This window comes from Bombus flavifrons, chromosome 1 (genome assembly GCF_040668555.2).
Source record: "Bombus flavifrons isolate JBK064 chromosome 1, iyBomFlav1_principal, whole genome shotgun sequence".
Taxonomy (NCBI): domain Eukaryota; kingdom Metazoa; phylum Arthropoda; class Insecta; order Hymenoptera; family Apidae; genus Bombus; species Bombus flavifrons.
Genome location: NC_138442.1, coordinates 1,996,299 through 2,019,663, shown reverse-complemented (window position 1 = coordinate 2,019,663; position 23,365 = coordinate 1,996,299). Strand labels below are relative to the sequence as shown.

The window sequence follows — 23,365 nt, the reverse complement described above, 5'->3', positions numbered from 1 at the left end:
TACTTCGACAAGACAAGTATCAAGTTTATCGATGGGAGAATGAATAGTGTCCGATACATAAATTTAATCAAAGAACAAATAAATAATCATGCAGAAAGCATTTCTGGTGGTTCTGGTGGACCTGATTACATCTTTCAACAAGATAATGCATCTGTACACATATCAAGATTGGTACAATCATATTTTAATGAAAATAATATATCTATTTTGCCGTTGCCTGCACGCTTCACGGACCTTAATATTATTGAAAATTGCTGGGCAGAACTTGTTCACGGCATTATACGCGAATGGAAAGCAGTATCAACACGTACGAGAATTAAAAAAATGCAACTGTACGCGAATGGGACACGTTAAGCCAAATTATATCCAGAAACTATATAAATCGATACCAAATCGTATAATAGAAGTAATAGAAAATAAAGAAGAATGTACCCATTATTAAACAAGTATATATGTTTGATAAGTAATTATTGTTAGTTACAATTTATGTTGATTATTTTCTTATTGCGCATGTGCTATCATTTCGTTCTTAAAATAAAACGATTTTTTTTTGTTACACACTAAACCTCATAATATTTTTAATTATTTTCAACGAACCGCATATCCTGAGCTCATAATGTTTTGATATTATACGTTACAGATGAAAAACTATACACGCGTCATTGAGAAATTAAAGATAGCACACCTGGGCTATCTTTTTGACGAAGAGTTTAACTTACCTATTGATTGATATAATATCTACACTTTCGGGAACCATAGAAAATAAGATCAGTACATTCGAAAACGCAAGAAACTTCATAATTTACTACAGTTTACGTACGTTTACTACAATTACGTGTTTTGTAATTTTCTGTTGGCAATACTTCGATATGTTGCAAAGTAATTGCAAAATGATCGCTAATTGTTTTCAATTAGTCATGAAGATGAGCATGACATACCATTCCAATTTATCAATTAAAACTTCATGAATGTATGAAAATGGTGTAGTGCTAATAGACTTGGTAACCGTATGATTGTTATAATATCGTTTGATGCTCCGTTAATCAATGTTTACGCAATCACTATTCCTCACTAACTAACTTCTTTACAACGGTTCTTTTTTAAATACGCTGACAACACTCCATGACAACGCTGATGTCACGTAAACTTAAGGCTTAGATAATAAAAACAAGGAGGTTGAACCGTAACACAACTATTAACTTTCTTTTTATCAAACTTTATTATGAATTCAGTAATCACAATTGAATACACACTGAATTGACACGTATAAATCACAGTTTACTCCAACAACTTTTTATATATAACCTAGTTACACTGATGCGTATATGTAAATTAAGTACGCGACTGGTCTAAAGGTAGAAACTCAGTAAAAAGACTATTGACTATTCTAAAGATAGAGAATAAGTAAAGTTTAGTGACGATGTTGTGGCGGAGGAAAGCTAGTGATGGGTGTGTCTAAGGACACGAGATGAGTTGATTCGTTAAGGACAATTTTGGCTAGGAAAGTGAGTTGATTCGGTAATAAGAAGTTTGGTGGACTAAGAAAGGTCTTAGCCGCCCTCGAGAAAAAGTTGCTAACAGAAGATATCGAACGTGAGAAAAACCAAGTTTCCCGTATTTTCCCGTGGTAAACAACAAATATGAAGGACACTTGAAATAAAAGATCCTTGTTTGGTCTGAAGGACCTTAACCCCTTAAGCTACGATTTACGTTCGAGAATTTTGGGCCGAAAACGTAATATTTACGTTTGGACCGATCATCGTACTACGGGCTATGCCCTTGGTTGTAGGTTAAGGGTTAACTATGAAAATGCCCAGATAAATAGTGGGTCCCTGAGACTATTGAGGGTACCCAGTAAGGTGTGTGGCCTGGTCTCTGATGTGGATTGATGTCACACTGACAACACACACTCGATATCTCCCAGGCAATCCGTCCACGATACTACACTACATTCCTATATGAATTTTCATTAAAAAAATTCAAATGTGTATTTTGTACGTAAATTATTTTGCAAGCTTGGGAAAGATTAAAAATTGGATGAAGATAGAGTATTTAGTAAATAGTAGTACAAGTAAATATCTCGATGATTCTAAATCTCACAAAAAGCAGGCTAAATTGTAGTAACTTTCGTCGTGTGAGAAAAAAGTTAATTAACAATCGATTTTAAAGTTTAAATAATAACAAATAATAATTAACACGCACATTAAAACAAAACATACTAATACAAAACTAAAGTTATATTCACAGAATTTTACATGATGAGCGTTGTAAGCTTAAAATTTGGGAACAGTATAAACAGCCCCCCTAACACCAACCCTAACCCAACCCACCTAAGCCACATCTTTCGGCCTTTCGGTTGTGGATTAATATGCATTTACCTATCGACTTAATATTTGCTTATATGAATCACGTCTTCGAACTTTACATTTCTTCCTTTTGTCAAGGTCGATTTAGCTACAAGTATGCGACACGCATCATGCACACGTAACATTTCCCCTCGGGAAATTATGCGAAGAACTTGATATTTGCAGGCGTCAATACGGTCGCGAATAGAAAAAGGAAACGAAAGCAGCTTTATACTTTTGAAAACGGATTTTATCATTCTCTGTAACATAGTCATCGAAATTTTGATATGATTATATTCAAAAATATAATGTTTCACAGAGGTTAAATAAAATACTAACAGATGCGTGTTCGTTATCGCATCTTCGTTTGAATAGAATTAATTTTTTCTTTATGCAATCTTCTTTAATTTCTTTTATACGTTTTGCTCATAAAACAGGTATATGTTTTCCTTCGTGAAATTGATTAAACTGAAGAAAATGTGAAAATCTGTTTTTGAGTAACTTGAAAACACGAATGCAATAAAATTATTTGGAAACATAAAATCATTACCTGAACAAATTTTATTTGAGCGAGACACGAAGTAAATACCTAAATCGCTAATTTTAACTCTTTGACAGGATGATAAAATAACGAGGAATTCAGAATGAACGATATAGAAAATAATTATTTCTTTGCCAGTAAAAATTTCTTGCATTTTTAAGATCAGATACGATAAGCACGCATCTTCAGTTTCTTATAGAAAATAAATATTAGTATTCGCGTCATGCGTAATTACATTTGAGATGTGAAATTGTATAATACTATGTTTCACGATTGCCTTTTTCTATCTTTCTCAAACTATTTTCTAAACTTGCCTTCTGAACAAAGTACAATATTAGACAAATGAATGATTAGCATTAAAGAATAATATATTCAAGTTTGTTTAACATTGTTTTAGCGATGTTACCGGTGAAAACTGATGTGCCTCAGGGTGTATCAAGATTATGTCCTGGTGCACGAAGATCTTTTTTCTGTAGAATGAAACGAAAAGTCGAAGGGGTTCGTTGCAGTGAATTACAAGTGAAAGAGGAGACTGATACTGCTGGCGGATGTCATCGACGAAAAAAGCAACAAAATGTCGGTAAGTATTTTTTATGCATTATAAGGCGCTGTAAAATAATTAGATTACAATTACTAAATGTATATTCTTTTTTTTGCAATTAATCATGAACATATCGGGGGACTTGTGCAAAATTTACTTTGTCCTTCGTCAAAGTAAAGTAATAATTATACGTGCCAACTTATTTCTTACACTTCAATCCAATTTTACTTTATTTTATTTTTATTTATAAACATAGTAAGGTATGCTTCTATTTACATGTACATATATTTATACACTCAAAATTGATAACTCTGGAAGTAAAAGATACGACCACAACAATTTTGAAAAACCTATTCGCACAGAATTGTGTACATATACTTCTAGTAATTTTAACAAGAGGATATTTTATTCTTTTACATAAAAAAGAATGAAATATAAATAAAATCATAAAAAGATTTTAAAAGATATGTATTAAAGATATGTACTGTTAAAGATATGTATTGCTGTGAAAGAATGTTAAAAATATATCAGTGAAATATGTACAGTATCGCTAGTCCTTTGTCATCAGTCCTCAAGATCTTACGACTTGAATATTTGCCGCGTGATTTATCAAAGGCGAAAAGTAGACACTACTTCAAAGACAGGTAAAAGAGTCGCTTTACATACCTTCTCCTTTCATTCTTTTTCACTGCTTTATATTTTTAGCCATATACAAATATGTATTCTACTTTTCAAGATTAAGAAATTATGAATTATGTAAAATAAATTAGAAGTATTACAATAAGTGTAGTAGCCAGGAAAACAGAAAGAATCCTTAAAGAGGACATAAGATATTTTCATATAAATGCTGTTTCTTTAACTATTTATGTTCTTCTATTCCTTTAACTAAAATATTTATAAATACATATTATTCGTGTTCTTTATACAATTTTTCAAGAAATGTATTTCATTATACAATCTACAGTGAATACAAATTTTCCATATATCCTATAATCCCACATACGAGATTATAAATTCTATATATTCTATAATAAAAATTGTTTCTTTCTGTCAGTTATAGCACAGTAGAAGTAAGATTATATACTTGTAGCTAAAGAAATTGATGATAATTTTAAATATTTAAGAATTTCTATCATATTATTACTGTTCGCAAGGCAGATCTTCTGTTTTTCATATTCTGGTTTAACACTAATTAAAAATGATACAAGCATCCATATTATTATGATTAATACTAAAAATAGAAGTTTTGTCTTAGAATTTAACATTTGCTGCGATATCTCTTGTCAAGTTTTCGTTTTACATAATACCTTAATTTACTACTCATCATTAGTTGACCGTGCACATCTATTTTCATTTTTAAAACAGGCTTTTTAATTGCCGAGTGACTTTACTTTTGAAATACATCTACAATTAAAATTAAAAAGGCTGACTTCATTAAATATCATAAACTAGTTTTGCTGTAAACAATTAGATGCCATTAACCATTTGCATACAAACAACTAAAATTCAAGTCTGTCAAAGTAATTATTTATAACTATAGCTAATTCTTTGTTGTGCCGTAAAAATGATAACAAAGGTATGTTTTAGAATATAAATTGAAAAAAGAAATCGTAAGATTACAATAAATAAATAGTTGGTTCATGTTCGTATAAACTTTCAGGCCATTTTCTCAAAGATGTTATAATGAATGAGGAAGCTATTTGAAAAAATTGGCTACCTTCATGAAGGTTCGCGCGCGGGTGACCTTGCACTTGGGGAAACCCGCGCGTCCGGTCTTCCTGAGATGTAGCATAAAATAAAGAAGTTTCGTGACTTATGAGTCTTTTCCGTGGGGTCCTAAAGTACCTTGACTGTACAATAGGCCCACTGTTTATGATGGGTCCGCACTAGGGTAGCGTAGACCCTTGACGGTCGTCCTGCCCGAGGATCGCATCTGGTTCACATAAAGCGTCGCGGCAATTACCAGGCGGCCACTCCAAATCCCGAACACACACACCTCGACTTTTAATTGGTTTATCTGGTCGTTAAACGTATTAAAAAAAAAAAAGCGTGAGCCTGGGAACTTCAGCGGGTTCCACGTGCGCCGGGTGCTCCAACCATCGTTGCTACCTGCGAAATGTGTCCCGTATCTTCTTTGAACTCCTCCGCGATGAGGTCGTTTGATCGCATCAGTTTGTGTGGGTCGGAATCGTCGACGGCAGCAAGTATGCGCCTCATGCTGACGGGGAGCCGATTTCTCCACAACGATCGGACAAACTGATCTGGTGTGGAGGGGCTGGGCGAGCTTCCTCAGTTGGTGGTAAAATTGGGCCGGTTTCCTATCGTCCATATTTCTTCACTTTCCACCAACTTTTTTACGCGATCGCTATCATCCGAGTTCGTAAGGATGCGAATTGAGTTCATTTTTTAATTTCGTGTATCGTGTCCGGTTGTGGCTGGGGGTCCGTCATAACGCTCTCTACTTGCTGGAGGAGAGCTGGTGGCCGGGGTCGAGAGGCTCTCTTTGCAAGAGTCGCGAACCTCACACCTTAAACGTCCGCCGCATCTAGTTGCGTTCCAACAATGCAACCAAACAGTAAATATGTTGGAGGGTTGCAGCGGAGGGGCATTGTAACCGCGACCACTACCCGCCGTAGCCTTAACATCGTCTTTCGTAGTTCGCCGCCCATGTTTTGTTAATGTTTTCTATCACGTCGGGGTCACCACCAGTTTGATGTGTAAGTGTTGTCCGTGTTGATTGTAACTGCTGGCTGTAGATGTCGCTGCTGCTGACGCACTGTTATTTTTCTACTAATTTAGATGCGTGGAAGAAAAATCGGACACGGATGTCGGGATTCGAACCTGGGTCCCGATGATTATTCGTGACCTAAAGCGCTAACCACTGCGCTACCGTCGCCCAGTGCTAGTTAGTGTCAAGTGGCGGTATTTGTTGTCGAGTGCCGCCACAAATTTATACATAACGTTTCAGCTTCTCTCAGCTTATGTTTCTCATATATTTTGTGGGTATAAGTAAGAAAAGAGTATAACTTATATAAATAAGACAAATATTCAGAAATTATAACAAAAATAAAAAGGACAATATTTCATGGTACGAGGCATCTATTGCGAATTTATTATTAATATACATGCTGAATTAGTACGAAACAATTGATTATTGATTTACTAAAACAAAACAAATTAAAATTAATACAAGCTTTATAGAGTAATAAGTTCGATCTTTTACCGTTGTCAATTTTATAAATGTGAACGTTAAACATTTTGAAAGGGGGTGTTAATAACTACACTGATTACATTAATTATATTGCATGGTAATAGTAATTTATTCCTCTCGTATTCGGTATTCTTTTTGTAACCTTTTAATAAAGCTTCGAACGACCTATGTTTATATAACATATTTTCCTTCTTCATAACCACAGATCATATGTTTAATCAACTAAAGTAAAAAACATCTTGTATATGTCGTTTATCTTTCATTCTTCATAGGAATAATATGCAACTAAGTTTTCAATCTCAAGAAAAGAATTATATATTAATAAGAATAAATTTTCTATCAATCTCATGAATCTTTATAAATATTACGAGAATTCAATCTCTTGAGGAAAATGAATTATCAACTTTACATAACCTTATATCAATTTGTTCTATTAGTCCTTTGAAAATCGTTTTTCGCTAATCATTAAAATTAGAAACACATGAAACACATCTCTTTGAATGTTTTTGTGCAAAGAACTATCTGCTAAAATTGAGAATTAATTTTATCAGAAACAGAAATGTCTACCATTTAGTTAGTTAATAAATTATGGGGATGCAATGCTGCGTGTACGTAACATTAAATATTGTTGTTATATCTATATTTAGAGGTAGGATCGCGTTAGTTATTACTTTATTATTCGGATGAAAAACACCACACTTCTTGGTGCCGAAAAACCTTTATTGCACACACTTGGAAGGGACACGAACGAATGAACGAAAAGGAAGTCTTAAACTATCGATCTGGTCTATCGACCGTGTCTAGTAATATCTTCTAGTTACTTTCTTTTGTAACTAGCCGTCAGCATATAGATGGCGAGAGAGAACTCACGTTGTCATTTTCAACAAATATCAAAGGAAGATACAGTTGAAAATCGTACAAACTAATAATATTGTATACCGTATATAACAATTTCAATAAATGAATCCTGTTGCATATTTTTACAGATTGGAAATATTGTGTAATACAATGTACTGGATATCTGAAGTCCTGGGCGCCTGCAAAAATCGACCTCGAAGAACACGAAGGTGACGGAGACGGAGAAACTTGCAATCTGTCGTGTTTAGTAGCAGTTGGTCGGTTACAGTCAACGTTACCTACATCTTTGCCTAAAAAGCCACGTTTGAGACCGATAAAGTTCGTCTCGCGACACGCGATGGATGGCAAATTCCTCTTCGTCGACCAAAGGTAAATGATAATAAATATTTCAACGATAATTCTTATATGTGTACTTCAGAACACTTAACGTATCTATTTTATTATTTTTGTGTAAAATGTCAAATCATAACACTTAATTTCTTGGGAAATAATTGATGTACTTTTTATATAATTTTTATCCAATTTTTATATGTACTGTATTCAAATTTTGTTTCTTTTCTCTGGTTTTAATGTCGTTTCAACATCGAAAATCGTTAGCAACACTGTTCAAAATTATGATTTTTAGTACTGTTTTGTTTCGGATAGAAATTGACCGAGACTTATTAAATTTTCGTCTGCATTTAAATATACTGTTCACATTGCTTGACAAGTTGACTCGTTAACTGCTCTTCTCGCAGCGTTGTACATTCTACACTCCAACATGTAATTGGTATATTGCATTTTTTATTTTCAATATTGAATTTATCAACCAACTTATTTCACATTTATACGTCATATGTATGAGCATTCCAACCTATATATCGCTTCAAAATACGACTTATAAAATATTATTTGCCTATAATACGAATATTGTTTGGGCTTTACGCTATAAACATGATTTTTTAAATATAACTAGTACATAATTAACTTTTCTGTTCATTGATGGTATTAAAAACACAATTTTCTTCGCATATTACTCAAAGATATCAATAATTCAACAAAAAGAAGATTTATATTCCTTTTAAATTTGTACGTATTCTACAATCACACTTACAAGTAGAAAGAATTCTAAAATATGTAACAAATATTGCTTCATATTTATCTAAAATGATTGCTTCGCTCCAATTTCAAGTTTCTTTCGTCAATTAAAACTTTACGATAAGATGTCGTAAATTTATATGAACAGGGTGTATAAAAAGCAAGTGTAAAAGCTATCGTGGCGTGATTCCGTACACCAGGATGGCTGGAGATTTGTAAAAAGAAGTTTGTAAGGATTATTAAAACTTTAGCATCTTTTTCCGAGAAAACAAGTCATTTGCGACTCATGATTTCTTCGAGACTTTTGTTCTTCGCGATGAGTAGAATACACTGCAGTAAAAAGATGTTGACCTTGAAAATCATGCTCAAGGTTAATTTGGCATCAGATTCTTTTTTACAAATCTCCACCGATACAGAGGTGTAGAATTAAGCGAATGGCGATTTTTAAGCTTACTTTTTATACACTCTGTACACATATGTACATATACCAGAATCATTAACAATAACATCTAGACTGCGGATTTGTATACAATAGTTGAAAATTGTAAAGTACAAAAATGCATACAATCTACATAATATATAAAAATATTATACAGGGTGGTTGGTAACTGGTGGTACAAGCGGAAAGGGGGTGATTCTACGCGAAAAAAGAAGTCGAAAATATAGAACAAAATCTTTTTTATTTTTTTTTTTTCTTAAATTTTTCCATCGAGACAACGATCTACAGAGAGATCCGCTATAACGTACCGTACCGAGCGAAAATTCAAAGTCGATTTTCTCGAAAACAAAGCCTCAAACGAAAAATTTTTATTCCATATTTTCGACTTCTTTTTTCGCGTAGAATCACCCCCTTTCCGCCTGTACCACTAGTTACCAACCACCCTGTATATAAAATATCTAATGTAACACTTATTATAAGATTTAATTAGTAAGATACTTATTTACCTAGATTCAACTTAAAAAATGATATTCATCAAAATATGAATTTGCATAGGTATCCACAGTCTAATACTAACAATATAATAAAATTCCATTTATCAGAACCCCATTTATTAGAACTCCATTTATTGGTACAAAATTTTAATTACCACGTTAAATTAATTCCTGCAGACTGAATTCGCTTATTTGAATGGAAAAATCAGTAAATTATGTATCTAATACATTTCTGTATCTAATTACAATGGCTATAAGCATTGGCACATCACTGTATTTATTATAACATCTACATACTGATTAATTAAGTCCAAATGCATTAAATTTCTCATCACGTAGTAGTATCTATGACTACAAAAATTTATTGCTTAGTAGAACCTATAGAAAATAGAGAAACGTTTCCTTGGAAAATAAGGGTGTTTGCTCTCCGATGGGTTCAGATAAATAGAGTTATACTATATAGCAATAATGATAATGATTTAAAGTTTAAATGATCCTAATGATAAATAAGAAACGTTCGCAGGGCTACTTTAGTGTTAGGGTTCCTACCACAAGAGCTACTTGGTACGAGTATGTACGAATATTATCATCACGATGATATCCCTCATCTAGCGGAATCTCATAAAGCTGCTCTTCAAGCATCCGAGTGCGCCACCACGCAAGTAAGTCACCACATTCATGAAACTCTTTCCTATCTGAGTCTTTTGCAATGATAATGATCACTATTTGAAATTTTAATTTCCGTTACGTTATCGACGCAGTCGTTATTCCCCGTTACATGCATTCTCAATTGCTACAACTGGATATTTACACTTCTATCTGCTAATAAATTTTAAATAAAGCACTTAAAGCCAATAGTAGGCGACATTTGATAAAGCTAATAATTAGACTGAGAATTTCTATGCATTTCCGTGAAATTTAGACATTCAAAAATATGTTTTGGATGAAATAAATCTTTACTTAGGCTTCCATTTTTTTATTTGGGTTTCATAAAAATATAGATTCTCATAAAACTTTGCAGTTCACTAATTATGTATCTAATATACAGGGTGGTTGGTAACTGGTGGTACAAGCGGAAAGGGGGTGATTCTACGCGAAAAAAGAAGTAGAAAATATAGAATAAAAATTTTTCGTTTGAGGCTTTGTTTTCGAGAAAATCGACTTTGAATTTTCGCTCGGTACGCGTGCGGTACGTTATAACGGATCTCACTGTAGATCCACAGTTACCAACCACCCTGTATATATTGGGCCAGAATAAGGCATATAATTGCAAAAATTGAAATAAAACAAACATTTAGTGAAAATAAATATTAAATATAAAATATTTCTTTCATAGTCAAGATTGTATTAATTCTTGTTAATCATATAGAAAAATGATCACAAAATGTTTCAGACAATATACTACAACAAATTATATTTTGAAACAATATCTCCATATACTAGTAAACTATTATACAGGGTGGTTGGTAACTGGTGGTACAAGCGGAAAGGGGGTGATTCTACGCGAAAAAAGAAGTCGAAAATATAGAATACAAATTTTTTTTTTTAATTTTTCTTTTTTTTCTAAATTCGAGACAACGATCTACAGTGAGATCCGTTATAACGAGACGCGATAAAGTGCACGCGTACCGAGCGAAAATTCAAAGTCGATTTTCTCGAAAACAAAGCCTCAAATGAAAAATTTTTATTCTATATTTTCGACTTCTTTTTTCGAGTAGAATCACCCTCTTTCGGCTTGTACCACCAGTTACCAAGCACCGTCTATATTTTTTTTTCAAAAATGATTGACTTTAAGGTTTGAATCTATCTCGAAAACAAAAAATTCTCTGTTGCCAACAATTCAGTTTTCGTAATAACAGTTACCATTGACAAAGAACACTATTTAATTGGTGATTTTTTTTTACATGATTCCAACGAATACACTTAATAACAATTAGTTTAAGATTCCATCATCATTTGAATAGCGTTTATTGTGGGAGTTTCAAAATACATTTTCTCTTTCCTAATCATTATTTCAAATTTATAATAAACACAACATTTGATAAAATTAAATAAAGAATCATTATCAACAATATCAAAAATAATCCTCAAACGCTATCGTGGATGAAGTTACACCTCATGTGAATTTTATTTTAATATTATCATCTTATAACAATATTAAATATAATAAATATTAATATTTGTAACTGCTGCAAACAATAATGTTTCTTCTCTTTATTCATACAGTATTGAATAATAATGAAAGATTTAATTCTTCTTGTGTATAACTTTATTAATCGTTCAATTTAAAAAAGATTTTCTGCAGTAAACTTCCATCCAAGGTAGCTTCTAAAGATTAATTAGATTAATTATCGCATCTATGTCTAAGGAGAATGAGAATTTTGCAACAAGAACGATATTTCTGTTTAGATATACAGATTTAGGACCAAAGGTGCGAGTTTCGTGAAGCTTCAATCCGAATGGAAATCTTTCAGAAATCCATGGACCAAAGATATTGAGTACCTAATAGCAAAAAACTCTGTTACTTCGTAAGTTTTGATAGTATTGGTCTTTTATTATAATGTAATAATTCTATAACATTCGGATAAAACATTGAAATTAATGAAAATAAACGTATCTAGCTGTGACTCGCGATCGATCACAAACAGTGGAAACAGATCTGAGGATTCCAGTGTTCAAGGCAATTACGACTACTTTACACAAAGTAAGTAAAATATACATAGATACATGTATATTTGATATAATTTTACGTATATGTTTAATAAACATTTAATTCTCGATTTACACGATATATCAATTGCATGATTTCAGTCGGATATTGCTGAAAAAATATGAAAAGATTAATCGGTTCAATGCAGTATTTTAGAATATATTCTCATTGATAAATACGTATATGTATATTGTGTCATCTTTCTCTAATAAAAGATGAAGAAGATCATCAAAGAAAGAAACAAGCTTTAAAAACAGTTTCATGTATAAGAATTATATGTAATATATAAATAAATCGTTCACTTTACGCTGAACAATAAAATATTACAAAAACCTTGAAACCTATCCTTCCATGTAAATACTAATTTCGATTTACATATGAAAATAATTTATAGTGTAAATCGACGAAACACTTCACTTTTAGTTCTAAATTCAATTCATAGTTCATAGCAATTACAGAGTTTATAACTGTTTATCCTTTGATACAAAAATATTTGAACATTTACTGTAGAAAATTTTTATGAATAAATTATTTGCGTTATATAAATCCTTTCGAAATTTCATTAACGTTGTAACAAGGCACAGTTATCATAATTACACTAACAAAATTTGGAACCAGTTTGAAAATATGTATATAAAAGTTACAAGATACCTATTGTTAATTGGTAAAAAGAACATAGCATTTATAGTTACTTTAAACATATAATTAATGACAAAAGTGGTTCTATTAGATATTAAAACCGTTTAAATAATTTTGTAACCTTTGGGAAGTGTGTTTGCAAGAAATATCTTGTAACTTCCACGTATATTTTCGTATTTGTTTTGTACTCCACTAATGTGGACATAATAGTCGTATCAGGTTGTATGCTATACAAAATCTTAGACAATGTTCCTATGAATGTTCAAATACTTTCAAACACCATTATATCTAAATTGGGGATATTTATGCATCTTTTTATGAACAGAAATGAAGAAATGGAACCTATACAAAGAATTATTTTATCTATTAATTGAATAACAAGTACTAGATTTTGAATATTTCATATATTATTCCATATAATGTAAAGTAATGAAGTGTATGTTTGCACTTTTAAATATCCCATAAATGCGTAAACATTCGCAGTCTATTCATAACGAATGGATTCAACTGCATTTACTAGTACAAAGTAAAAAATATTCGTCGAAGCTCTTATTGTTGTAATTTTTGTAATTTCATTAACTGTTAGTACGTTATTGTTCTGTTATTGTTTCTACTATTTTATAGTCTTAATATTTCAAAAAATAATTTTAGGTAACGGCGGATTAGAGAGATTGATCTCGAGTCACGTAGAGGTAAGTAAAATCGGAAGGCAAATAGCTGAAGAGGTTTTGGATCTTCAAAGACGCGGTGAGGATTCTTCTTCCGGTAGCAGTCCCGGACCAGGACCGGAACCTGCTTTGTTAAGCACCGAGGTAGTTATAGCCACAGAAATTGCACCCTCGATTTCTTTGTCATTTAGAAAATGATTATTAACAGAAAACCAGTGTATAGTAAAAGCAATATATATCTATATAATGTATGTAACATACATTATTTAATATTCTATCTCTCTATCTTTGCAGTCATTTTGTTATCTGCAATCATACCTTAAATGACAAAGTTATCATCGATATCTACCAGAATATACAGGGTGGTTGGTAACTGGTGGTACAGGCAGAAATTGGATGATTCTACGCGAAAAAAGAAGTCGAAAATATAGAATAAAATTTTTTCGTTTGAGGCTTTGTTTTCGAAAAAATCGACTTTGAATTTTCGCTCGGTACGCGTGCGGTACGTTATAACTTATCTCACTGTAGATCGTTGTCTCGATGGAAAAATTAAAAAAAAAAAATAATTTTTATTCTATATTTTCGACTTCTTTTTTCGCGTAGAATCACCCCCTTTCCCCTTGTACCACCAGTTACCAACCACCCTGTATAACCGTATTGAGTTTTGTTTACTACAATCTTAAAAGAACAAAAATGAATTTAATTAGAACCTATTTGATATGAAATAGTAATATTAGGAGTATGAATTGGTCTCGAGGGATTTTTTTGATTAAAAGGTTTATTATTTATTTAAAGAAAATCAATGGAGTTACATTAATCAAAATATTTTCCTCCGTTTTCTACAACTTTTGCCCATCTTGCAACTAATGGATACTGCGATGATAGAACGGTTTAGTTGTCGGATTGATCTATTCATTTACTAATTTTACACTTCTTCGAGATTTGAGAAGTGTGTACTTTCTAGTACGTGCTGCAATGACTGGAAAAGATGGTAGTCCGATGGATCCAGGTCTAGAGGATATGCGAGTTGTGGAAGGACTTCCCATTCGAGCTGCAACAACGTTCGTTTCACTGTTATTGCAACATGTGGTCGTGCATTGTCACGCAACAGAATGACTTTGCGTCGTTTATTTGATATTTGTGGACATTCTTGGCTTAAAGTACGCTTCAAGTTATACAGTTATTGTCGATAACGATCCTCGGTAACAGCTTCGCTCGGTTTCAATAGCTCGTAGTCCACACCTTCTTGGTCTCACCAAATAAAGAGTATTATCTTTCGACTGGGAAATTTATAAATTCCCTTTTGCTGCTTTTAAAATTCGATTGTTTACGCGTCTGTTACTTCTAACATACTAGACATCAAACATAAATATCAACACTTTGCCACATTGTAATTTGATGCACTCGCTGAAACCTACAACTAAAGCACATTCTTGTTAGTCCCCAAAACTAATTCACACTCCTAATATAATACTAATATTTTATATAATATGTACAATAATAGAAGCTTAAATCAAATCGATTTAATAAAGTAATTAAATGAGAATATTCTAAAATAATACACTTTCATTTATAGAACATTTCCTTGTATACCTTAGACATAAGCGAAATATCGACTGTATTCGGAGTTGCAATAGAAATAATGTTCAAATATACTGTGCATTGTGCTATATTTCTATCTAGATCTCAAGGATATTTAATAATATTTTTATTTTAATCTATAGAACTTAATTTTTTACACGGGGAAAGAATTTTTATAAATCGAGTAATTCTATTTTGCATATATATACATATAACAGCTAAGCGATAATATCATCTGTGTAAGAGCAACTAAATTAAAATAAATTTAATTTAATACGTTTCAACATTAATTGTCCATTTTGTAATATTTTAATAAACAATATTTAAGAGTCAAATAAATATTTTAAGGATTAAATAAAGTATTCAATGTATTTGATGATGTTTTTCTACAATATTTTCTTTTCGTTACAAGACACAGATCACTACCACCGCATCGCCAGAGAGAGTGCAAGACATGACGCAGTCAACCAGAGGCAGCAACAACAGCAGCAGTAATCCTACGCCAACATACAACCACATAGCAAACAACTTGCAGCTGAACAGCATCGCGAACGACCAAGGTCATAGCTATTACTGTCTCTAAGGAGTCGTTTTCTTGGTGTGTAGTGTAATTGCCGGATTTACCAAAAAAAAAGATCAGGTCGCTCAGAGAAAAGGAGATCAAAAATTTGATCGATCGTCCTCAAACGCGAAACAATGGTTTTCTCTGAGCGAAATTGGGTGAGGGGCGTTCGTTCTGATACCTCAAGAATTTTCATATTGAACGTAGTATTTAATAGAAATTTTTAATCCTTAATTTCTTTCAAAATGAATTAGTTTTATTGCGAATACTTTACTTCGTTATACATCTCACCACTAAGGGCTATTTTGTATTTTAAAACAATTTCGATAAAAGAAAACAAGAATGGTAAAACGATGTTAGCATTAGTGATCTTCCAACGGTTCGAACATCCAGCAATCAAACCTTCAGTATAGTGCTCATATTTCTAGCATAGCGTTATAATTTCAATAGTAGCGTGCATAGCAACACCGCGCGAACTATTTTAAATGATCGTGGCGTATAACATAATATCCACCTCGTTTTAGGAGCGTCACCAGACGAAGATATGATGGACATGATCGGTGGTACGACGATTAACGAATCACCGAACCCAGTGCCATCTGATGGCAACGACGAAGCAGCAATGGCCGTGATAATGAGCCTCCTAGAGGCGGATGCAGGTTTAGGTGGTCCCGTGGACTTTTCTGGTTTACCCTGGCCGCTTCCATAGTACATACGTTTTAATTGAGTCGTATTTCCAAGTGTCCAATGAAGATACCTTACGCCAACTGTTTTACAGAAACTAGAAGTGTGTGTACATATGATATCAAGTGAGGATCAAGATGACGTTCTTTCGTTTCGTTGTTTTATTTTCATCGTGCTTGAGTACTTGATCAAACTTCACCAGCTGTGTCCATGTTTCAACTATCCGGAAACTAGTGCACGAACATCACTACAAATCTTTTTTGATTGATGTTTTGAAACAATTAAAATAGATATTCTTGGTGCTGAGATGGTGCTGTTTAGAAAACGCGTCAAATCGTTGTACGTTTTAGTTTTATAGACATATCATTTCTGTGATCAAAAAAATGGAATATCGAACGTACAGAACGATTATAATCTACTACTAAGTTGAAATGAATGTCTACGTTCATTTTGAAAACGAGTAAACAGAGACTGATCCAGAATTTCTTTAGCTATGGTCGTCAAACGATTATGAAGCATTGTAAACAAGGATAATTCAGAATAATTCGTACATAGAGTTATAGCCATCTGAGAATCAAATCAATATTTTTTTATCACTTAAATAGATGATTAAATGGCTTTTTTCGTAATTTTATAATTAAACGTTTGCTGTTTTTGTACAAGATTAAATACGATTTAAATATTGTAAGAATGTTATTTTTATCTCAATATTTTAGTTCAATTTATTGTTAATTAACTAGTTGTTTAGAGATGTCAATTTCGAATTTTTCGCTCAGGAGCTTCGCGCGATTATATTAGGTCTCCTACCTCAATTTGTATTTCATCCTAATCCACTGATTTATTTCCGTCTATTCTTCATCTCCATCAAAAGTAATACCCAGGATCATTCGGTGGCTCTTATCCTCTAAACTTCATCGAAACTATGATAGATAAAGGGGAACATTTATTAATCATTTATTAAGAATATTATTTAAGCAGTTTATAAAGGACCAATTTATGACTTTAACATCACGATAGTTTAATTCTTTTAAAAGTATACTTCCTATAATAATATTTTCAATTTATTATTACGAAATAATTAAATTAATTTCTATACAAACGTAAAAATCTTTTCTTGTTGCATAAGTATCAGAAGTATATACAAAAAATACATAACTTTATTAAAAAGAAGAATAAGAGTGACTGAATCTACAATAAAATCATCGCACATAGGATAGTCTTTCCTTCAAACGACGCATCTTGTATTTAATGAATTGTTTTACATAGTTTCGAAGACATTTAGAAGACAATAGACAGTGATATCGTACATCGATTATTGCTTCAAGAATCAATTACATAGATATTTATATGTATATAATATATTCATTGTACACTGTCCGTTTCGTAAGGCGAGCAGTTAAGTTAATACTGTACATACATACATGTATCTGAAATCTTTTTCACAGTAATCAGTATAAATGTTTTATCGTGCCACTGCATACAAATCAACGGAGCATCTTTCAATTATTGAACGCATCGGATGAAATTTAGATAGTTCCGGCGAACACCAGGGAACGAACGCTAGCAGGCGTTAAGGTCCAAGTTCCTGTTCGTTGTTTTAGCGACAAATTAACGTTGCGTGTATATATGTATTCTCACAGAACGCGTAATATATGACGCAAAGCGTACCTAATTAAATTATAAGAAACCGCAGAATAATAACGAACGTTCCAGCAGCTACAAGCAGTGCACGTTGCAACGTGAACACACAATCTCTTCACATGTCATATGTTGTTTTAAGAGGGCATACAACAATGATACAAATCAGGTATATAGGGATTAGAACCTCGTCAGCGTATACTGTGATGAATTATTTTGAATATACACAATATGAAATTATTTTGAATATAAAATACTCGATATCTTATGACAATACTAAAATTTTCTGGCTGGAATTTCTGAAAATGTTCTCCAAATATTTGCAAGCATTACAAGATTAAAACAAAACTCGATATTTAATTTATTATAATAAGTGAAGTTTTATTTTTAAAGATAACTAATTATTTTTTATCCTTACACAGTGATGAAAAATGAATTTCTAAAAACTATAAAAATACAGTTAAGAAACATTTTTGAATATCACATTCTGTAATGCTCTTGAATGTATTTCGACCGTTCATTGTTCCATACTACAATTTTATTATAAAAGTAGATGTTAAAATCTTCCTTTGAACAGATCTCATTCCTATGAGCTTCTTTTTCAATTATATTTTTCTTTCAGAACTTGATTGTGAACTTGATTTGCATTTTTTATAAACATTTCGACGTAATTTTTTCACGTAAATATTGGTCATACCGTTTCTTATATTTTTGTGCAAAAACCAGGAAGATAAGAATATTCTTATACCGAAAGATGAAACTGATGAAATTATTTCACGATGCAGCTAGGTGAACCGATCGAATAAAAACAATAATTTACGTATGTTATATAAGAATAATGTACATAAAGCGTGTATATGTAAATAAATATATATCATCAAACAATATAGTATAAATGGTACTTTAAAAATAAATGTTAATATGTAAGGACAAAATATTTGATCACACCATTAAGCGTAGGAAAATGCTTGAAAGTTGTAATTGTTTTTATATAAAATTTTTCATTGTAAATTTTCCGAAATAAACAGATTACTGCTTTTACAAGAATTCCTTGATATAAGTGAGGAATAAAAAAAAAGTTTCAAACAATTAAATTACCAGTACCTTCTTTTATATGTTTAAACGACTCATTTAAAAAATAAAGTATGGACATTGCATAAAAGTGTCTAATTTATATGTATTTCTATCATCATATGACATAACGTACAAGGAAAATGCTAAAACACAACTTGCATTGAACTCCTTAAGTATGAAGATACTAATAATTTTATTAGTTATTTATTTCGCGAAAACTTTCTGTTTTATAATAAATTTATAAGGAACAGAGCATCATACGTGTATAAATTACATTAATATTTTCTAAAAACAAAGTTGTGGTTACATTTTTTTATAAGCTGGTGATTACTTTGAGATTAAAATTCAATTCCCTGATATCTTCCAAAATTTAGTACGCAACAAGAATTAAAATTTGCAATAACTGTGATGTAAAATAATAAATCTGTATGTACTAATAAACATATTTTTATATTTCTTAATATTCATTGTTACAATATTCACTCTTGCACATTCTCTTAAACCTATAAGGTATATACTACGAAAATCTATTCACGTATTTATATAAAGTAGTTTTGTAAATTTTACATTCTTATGGTTTACAATAGAAAAAGTTTTACATTACGTTTTTACATAAGTTTTACGTAAAATTGTATACGTAAAATAATTTTATCATCATATCATTTACAAATTACATTTGTACTCCAATTTTCCAAAATATGATATATGGCAAAATAATGATATATTTATTCAGCCATAAAGTCTTATTGCAACATGATACATTATAAGTAAATGAAATTTACTCATATAAGAAAAGGATGAAGTATACAGGTTAAAATTCATGGAATAAAAAAATAATCTATCAGTAACATGTACAAAATATGTTCAATATGGTCATTGCTAGCATAGCAAAATAAAATTCATATATATACATATTAAATATATATTCTTGTAAATATGTCATATTGTATGTTTATTATAACCTTTTTTATAAATGTATATGTGACTTTAAGTATGTCTTTCTTAAAAAAAGGAAGATAAAATGAAATTATGTGTTACAGTTTAATTTTTATTAATTATATATGTATTTTCTAATCTTCCTAACTATCTGAAAACCTCTCGGTTTTAATTTTAACATTCCTAAAGTCAAACTCAGACTCATTACCTGATTCAAATTCCCTAGATTTATTTAGTTGTTTATGTAATGATCGCTTACTATGTTTTTTCTTTTTTTCAGTATTTTGAAGATTAGCATCATTGTTGTCAATATCCGATCCATCAATTACTACAAATTTCTCCGTTTTTACTTTTCCGCTGTGTATCTCTTCATCTACTTCTTTCTTTTTCGAACGTTTTATGTTACTTCTATTATTATCATCACTCAAGTTGACACTATGTTTTTTCCTAGGTGAACTAGTCGTTGCTTTTACATCTTGTTCTGAATAGACGTCTTCATTTATATCATCATTATTATTAGAATTTTCCACTTTAATTGCAGTTTCTTCAAATCCATGTTCTATTTTAATTACGTCTTCAAATTCGGGTTCTACTTTAATTGTGCTCGTATCTATAATAACTTTCTTCGAATGTTTTCTCCGTTTCTTTTTAATAGCATTATTTTTATCTTCTTCTACATCATAAGTAGAACTAAATGTGTTTAAGTCAGGATCCTTTTCTGACATTTTATTTATTTCTACAAAATCTTCGTCTTGTGTGTTTTCAGATTCACTAATAATTTTCTCTTTCTTAATTTTTATATTTTGAAACACAACTTCAGAATCTAAAATATTAGATCTTTTCATTGAGACTTGGTCACTTTCAGAGGTTTCCAACTTTAAAGAATCTCTATGTTTCTTAAATTGCTTCTTTGGGGAATCTTGTGCATCATCGCTTACTTCATGTGTGTATTTATCATTCGATTCTTCCAGTTTTATTTTCTTTGAACTTCTTTTATTTATACTCCTTGAACTTACTATGCATTTATCTGCATTCAAATCAGCTAAGGAAGTATCATTATCATCTAAACTCTTTCTTTTCATAGATTTTCTCTCTAGCTTGGGCTTATTTTCAGGTATAATTTCAATATCACTTCCAATCACTACATTATGTTCGACCTTAATTTTCATGATATCATCCTTAGATTCTAAAATAGATTTATTTGATATTTCGCTAGGTAAATGTTGTGCAGGCTTTTCATCATCATCTTCATTTATCCAACTTTGAGAATGTTGAACTCTGGATTTCTTTTTAACTTTACTTTTTAAATTAATAGATTCTAATTCTTCATTTTCCATTAATTTACTATTTAAGGAAAGATTATTTGTATAGTGATCATGTACAGTTTCTACCTTGATCGATTTAGGTTTCGATTCATTTATTTCTTTAAACTCTTTATCATGTTTCTTATCTTTCTTCTTCTTTTCACTGTATGTGATTGATTCTTCATGTTTTAATTTCTTTTCTGATTTTTTCCATTGGACAGATTCTTTCTTTACTTTTGCTACATCTTCATCAGTGGTATTTTCAGAATCAGTTGCAAAAAATGTATGATTTTTAGTATGCTTAACATCTTTTTCCAAAACCTGATTATTATTTTGAATAGTATTCTCAGAAGGTAATCTTTTGTTACTATTGCTGTTTGGCATTAATCTACAACCACGTAAGTAATCACTGAAATAAGAAAGTTTCGAATATATAAAAACAAATGAAAAGAATTTAAAGCCTAAACAAAATAAAATTTAGATATACTTACTCTGCATTTAAGACACCACGAATAAAAGGTAATTTACTACTAAAATCAAGAAGTGTTATTACAAATCTTGCTTCTTGTCCAATTTCAAGATTATCACCTGGCCAATTTTCTTCGTCATCTGGTTTTGGAATTGATACATTAAATGCCTTATGTACGAGAATCCCAATGTGATCTAGCCCCTTTTTATTCACTATTCCTACAAACCCTATGTTCATTAATAACAACTAGACAATTTAAGAACTATGTTATGATAAAATAGTTTTACCTTTCAATGTACACCCAACTTCTGGTCTAAATATATAAAAGTCTGCTTCAGTATCAACATGAATAAAACATGTATCATAAAATATTTCTCCCAAAGGTGTTAATAATTTAGGGTTTTTATAAGCCAATAAAAATCCTTTCAAGCTGTAATAAATATAATTTTGAAAATGCACTAAAAAATATTTCTAGCGTCAGAATATAAACATAACCAAGAAATATGTTTGCTTTTTACATTTAATTTAAATAGATGTTGAATAAAAATTTATATAAAGAATGTATCTTATTACAATTAATGAAAATTATATACATACTCAGGATCGTAGGAATTCAAATTCGAACTTAAAATTTCATTTAATGCGGTATTTAAGTTCGTTAAGTGAAATGGATGCAAACCAACATGTTTCTTAAATTTCTCAAAATATACACAAGAATCTTCATCTTCTATAAGGCCCGTAAGTTCTAAAACGGACCATGTAATTCCAGTATACGCTTTAAATTTCATATTAACTGATTAATATATTAAATATATTAATCTTAGTCTCCCGCGCAAAATCACATGCACTAATACAAAAAACGTAATGAGGTTAGACCAGTATTTTGCCGGTTCTATAGATTATTGACAATATTCACGTTTCCCAAGACAGGATCTTGCCTAAAATTTTTATTTAAATATAGAATGAAATTTAATATTTGATTATTCAAAGCATAAAATTGTAGTATAATTATTTTCTTAGGAAAGTAAAAACATCTTTTTTATGAAAGAAAATAAAAATTTAGTATTACATTATGATATCTATAATTCATATTAATTTCAAAATTATTGTCTCATAAAATGCTGAAGAAAACTTGAAATTAGAATATTGATTACCTATATTAAGAAACTACGAGAATTATTTTCTTTATAATATATTGATGTATGATACTTATGTCAGCTTATACATGCTATGCTTATAATATACTGATATGTAATGCAATTTAATTTGACTATATCCATAGAAAATTAGAAATTTCTAAAATATAAATTTTCTTAAAATAGATTAGCTAAATAATTCTATATATTTATATATATCTAATTTTCGCTTAAATATTACTAACAAGCAATAAATATTTTTTGAAATTATATTTTTAATTTATTTGGCAAAATAACAACTTATCTTCTTCAAATGAATTACTTTATTTTAACCTATAAAATTTGGTACAATTAATAGTTTATGAGAGTTAAAATAATATCAGATAGTATTAATCTGACTTTATAATATAATATGTAGATGGCATTTTTCCCACAAAAAAATTTGATTTGTCAGATAC

The 23,365-nt window shown here is 30.9% G+C and overlaps 2 protein-coding genes across 4 annotated transcripts in view; one reads left to right on the top strand and one right to left on the bottom strand.

The window, feature by feature from the left end:
• The window catches only part of cyc (basic helix-loop-helix ARNT-like protein cyc), a 90,178-nt gene extending 71,303 nt beyond the window's left edge, over positions 1-18,875 (top strand). The window contains exons 8-15 of one of the 2 annotated variants that reach the window (XM_069121400.1): positions 3,284-3,466; positions 7,625-7,865; positions 10,030-10,168; positions 11,916-12,034; positions 12,128-12,210; positions 13,507-13,667; positions 15,517-15,664; positions 16,191-18,875. In XM_069121400.1, the coding sequence (XP_068977501.1) occupies positions 3,284-3,466; positions 7,625-7,865; positions 10,030-10,168; positions 11,916-12,034; positions 12,128-12,210; positions 13,507-13,667; positions 15,517-15,664; positions 16,191-16,375 (1,259 nt within the window). In that variant the 3' untranslated portion in view covers positions 16,376-18,875. Of the gene's footprint in view, positions 1-3,283; positions 3,467-7,624; positions 7,866-10,029; positions 10,169-11,915; positions 12,035-12,127; positions 12,211-12,317; positions 12,526-13,506; positions 13,668-15,516; positions 15,665-16,190 lie in introns of those variants that run through there. The other variant, XM_069121409.1, reaches the window with a different exon arrangement.
• Positions 18,876-19,712: 837 nt separating this feature from the next.
• Polr1F (RNA polymerase I subunit F) lies at positions 19,713-22,722 on the bottom strand. 2 transcript variants are annotated; one of them, XM_069110007.1, is made up of 4 exons: positions 22,369-22,722; positions 22,059-22,201; positions 21,794-21,998; positions 19,713-21,711 (listed from the first exon to the last, which is right to left on the bottom strand). In XM_069110007.1, exons 1-4 carry the CDS (start codon positions 22,557-22,559, stop codon positions 20,142-20,144), a joined length of 2,109 nt encoding a protein of 702 aa, XP_068966108.1. In that variant the 5' UTR covers positions 22,560-22,722; the 3' UTR covers positions 19,713-20,141. The 2 variants fall into 2 exon arrangements, with proteins under 2 accessions (XP_068966108.1, XP_068966118.1); XM_069110017.1 differs by having other exon boundaries at positions 21,794-21,989; positions 22,369-22,709.
• Between the last annotated feature and the right edge of the window lie 643 nt (positions 22,723-23,365).

Bases quoted from the DNA above. Each gene is read 5' to 3' on its own strand.
- Polr1F (XM_069110007.1), bottom strand. From the start codon at position 22,559: ATGAAATTTAAAGCGTATACTGGAATTACATGGTCCGTTTTAGAACTT. The intron at 22,202-22,368 runs GTATGTATATAA...TATTTATTACAG, and splicing joins TTGAATTCCTACGATCCTGA to CTTGAAAGGATTTTTATTGG. The intron at 21,999-22,058 runs GTAAAACTATTT...TAATGAACATAG, and splicing joins AGTTGGGTGTACATTGAAAG to GGTTTGTAGGAATAGTGAAT.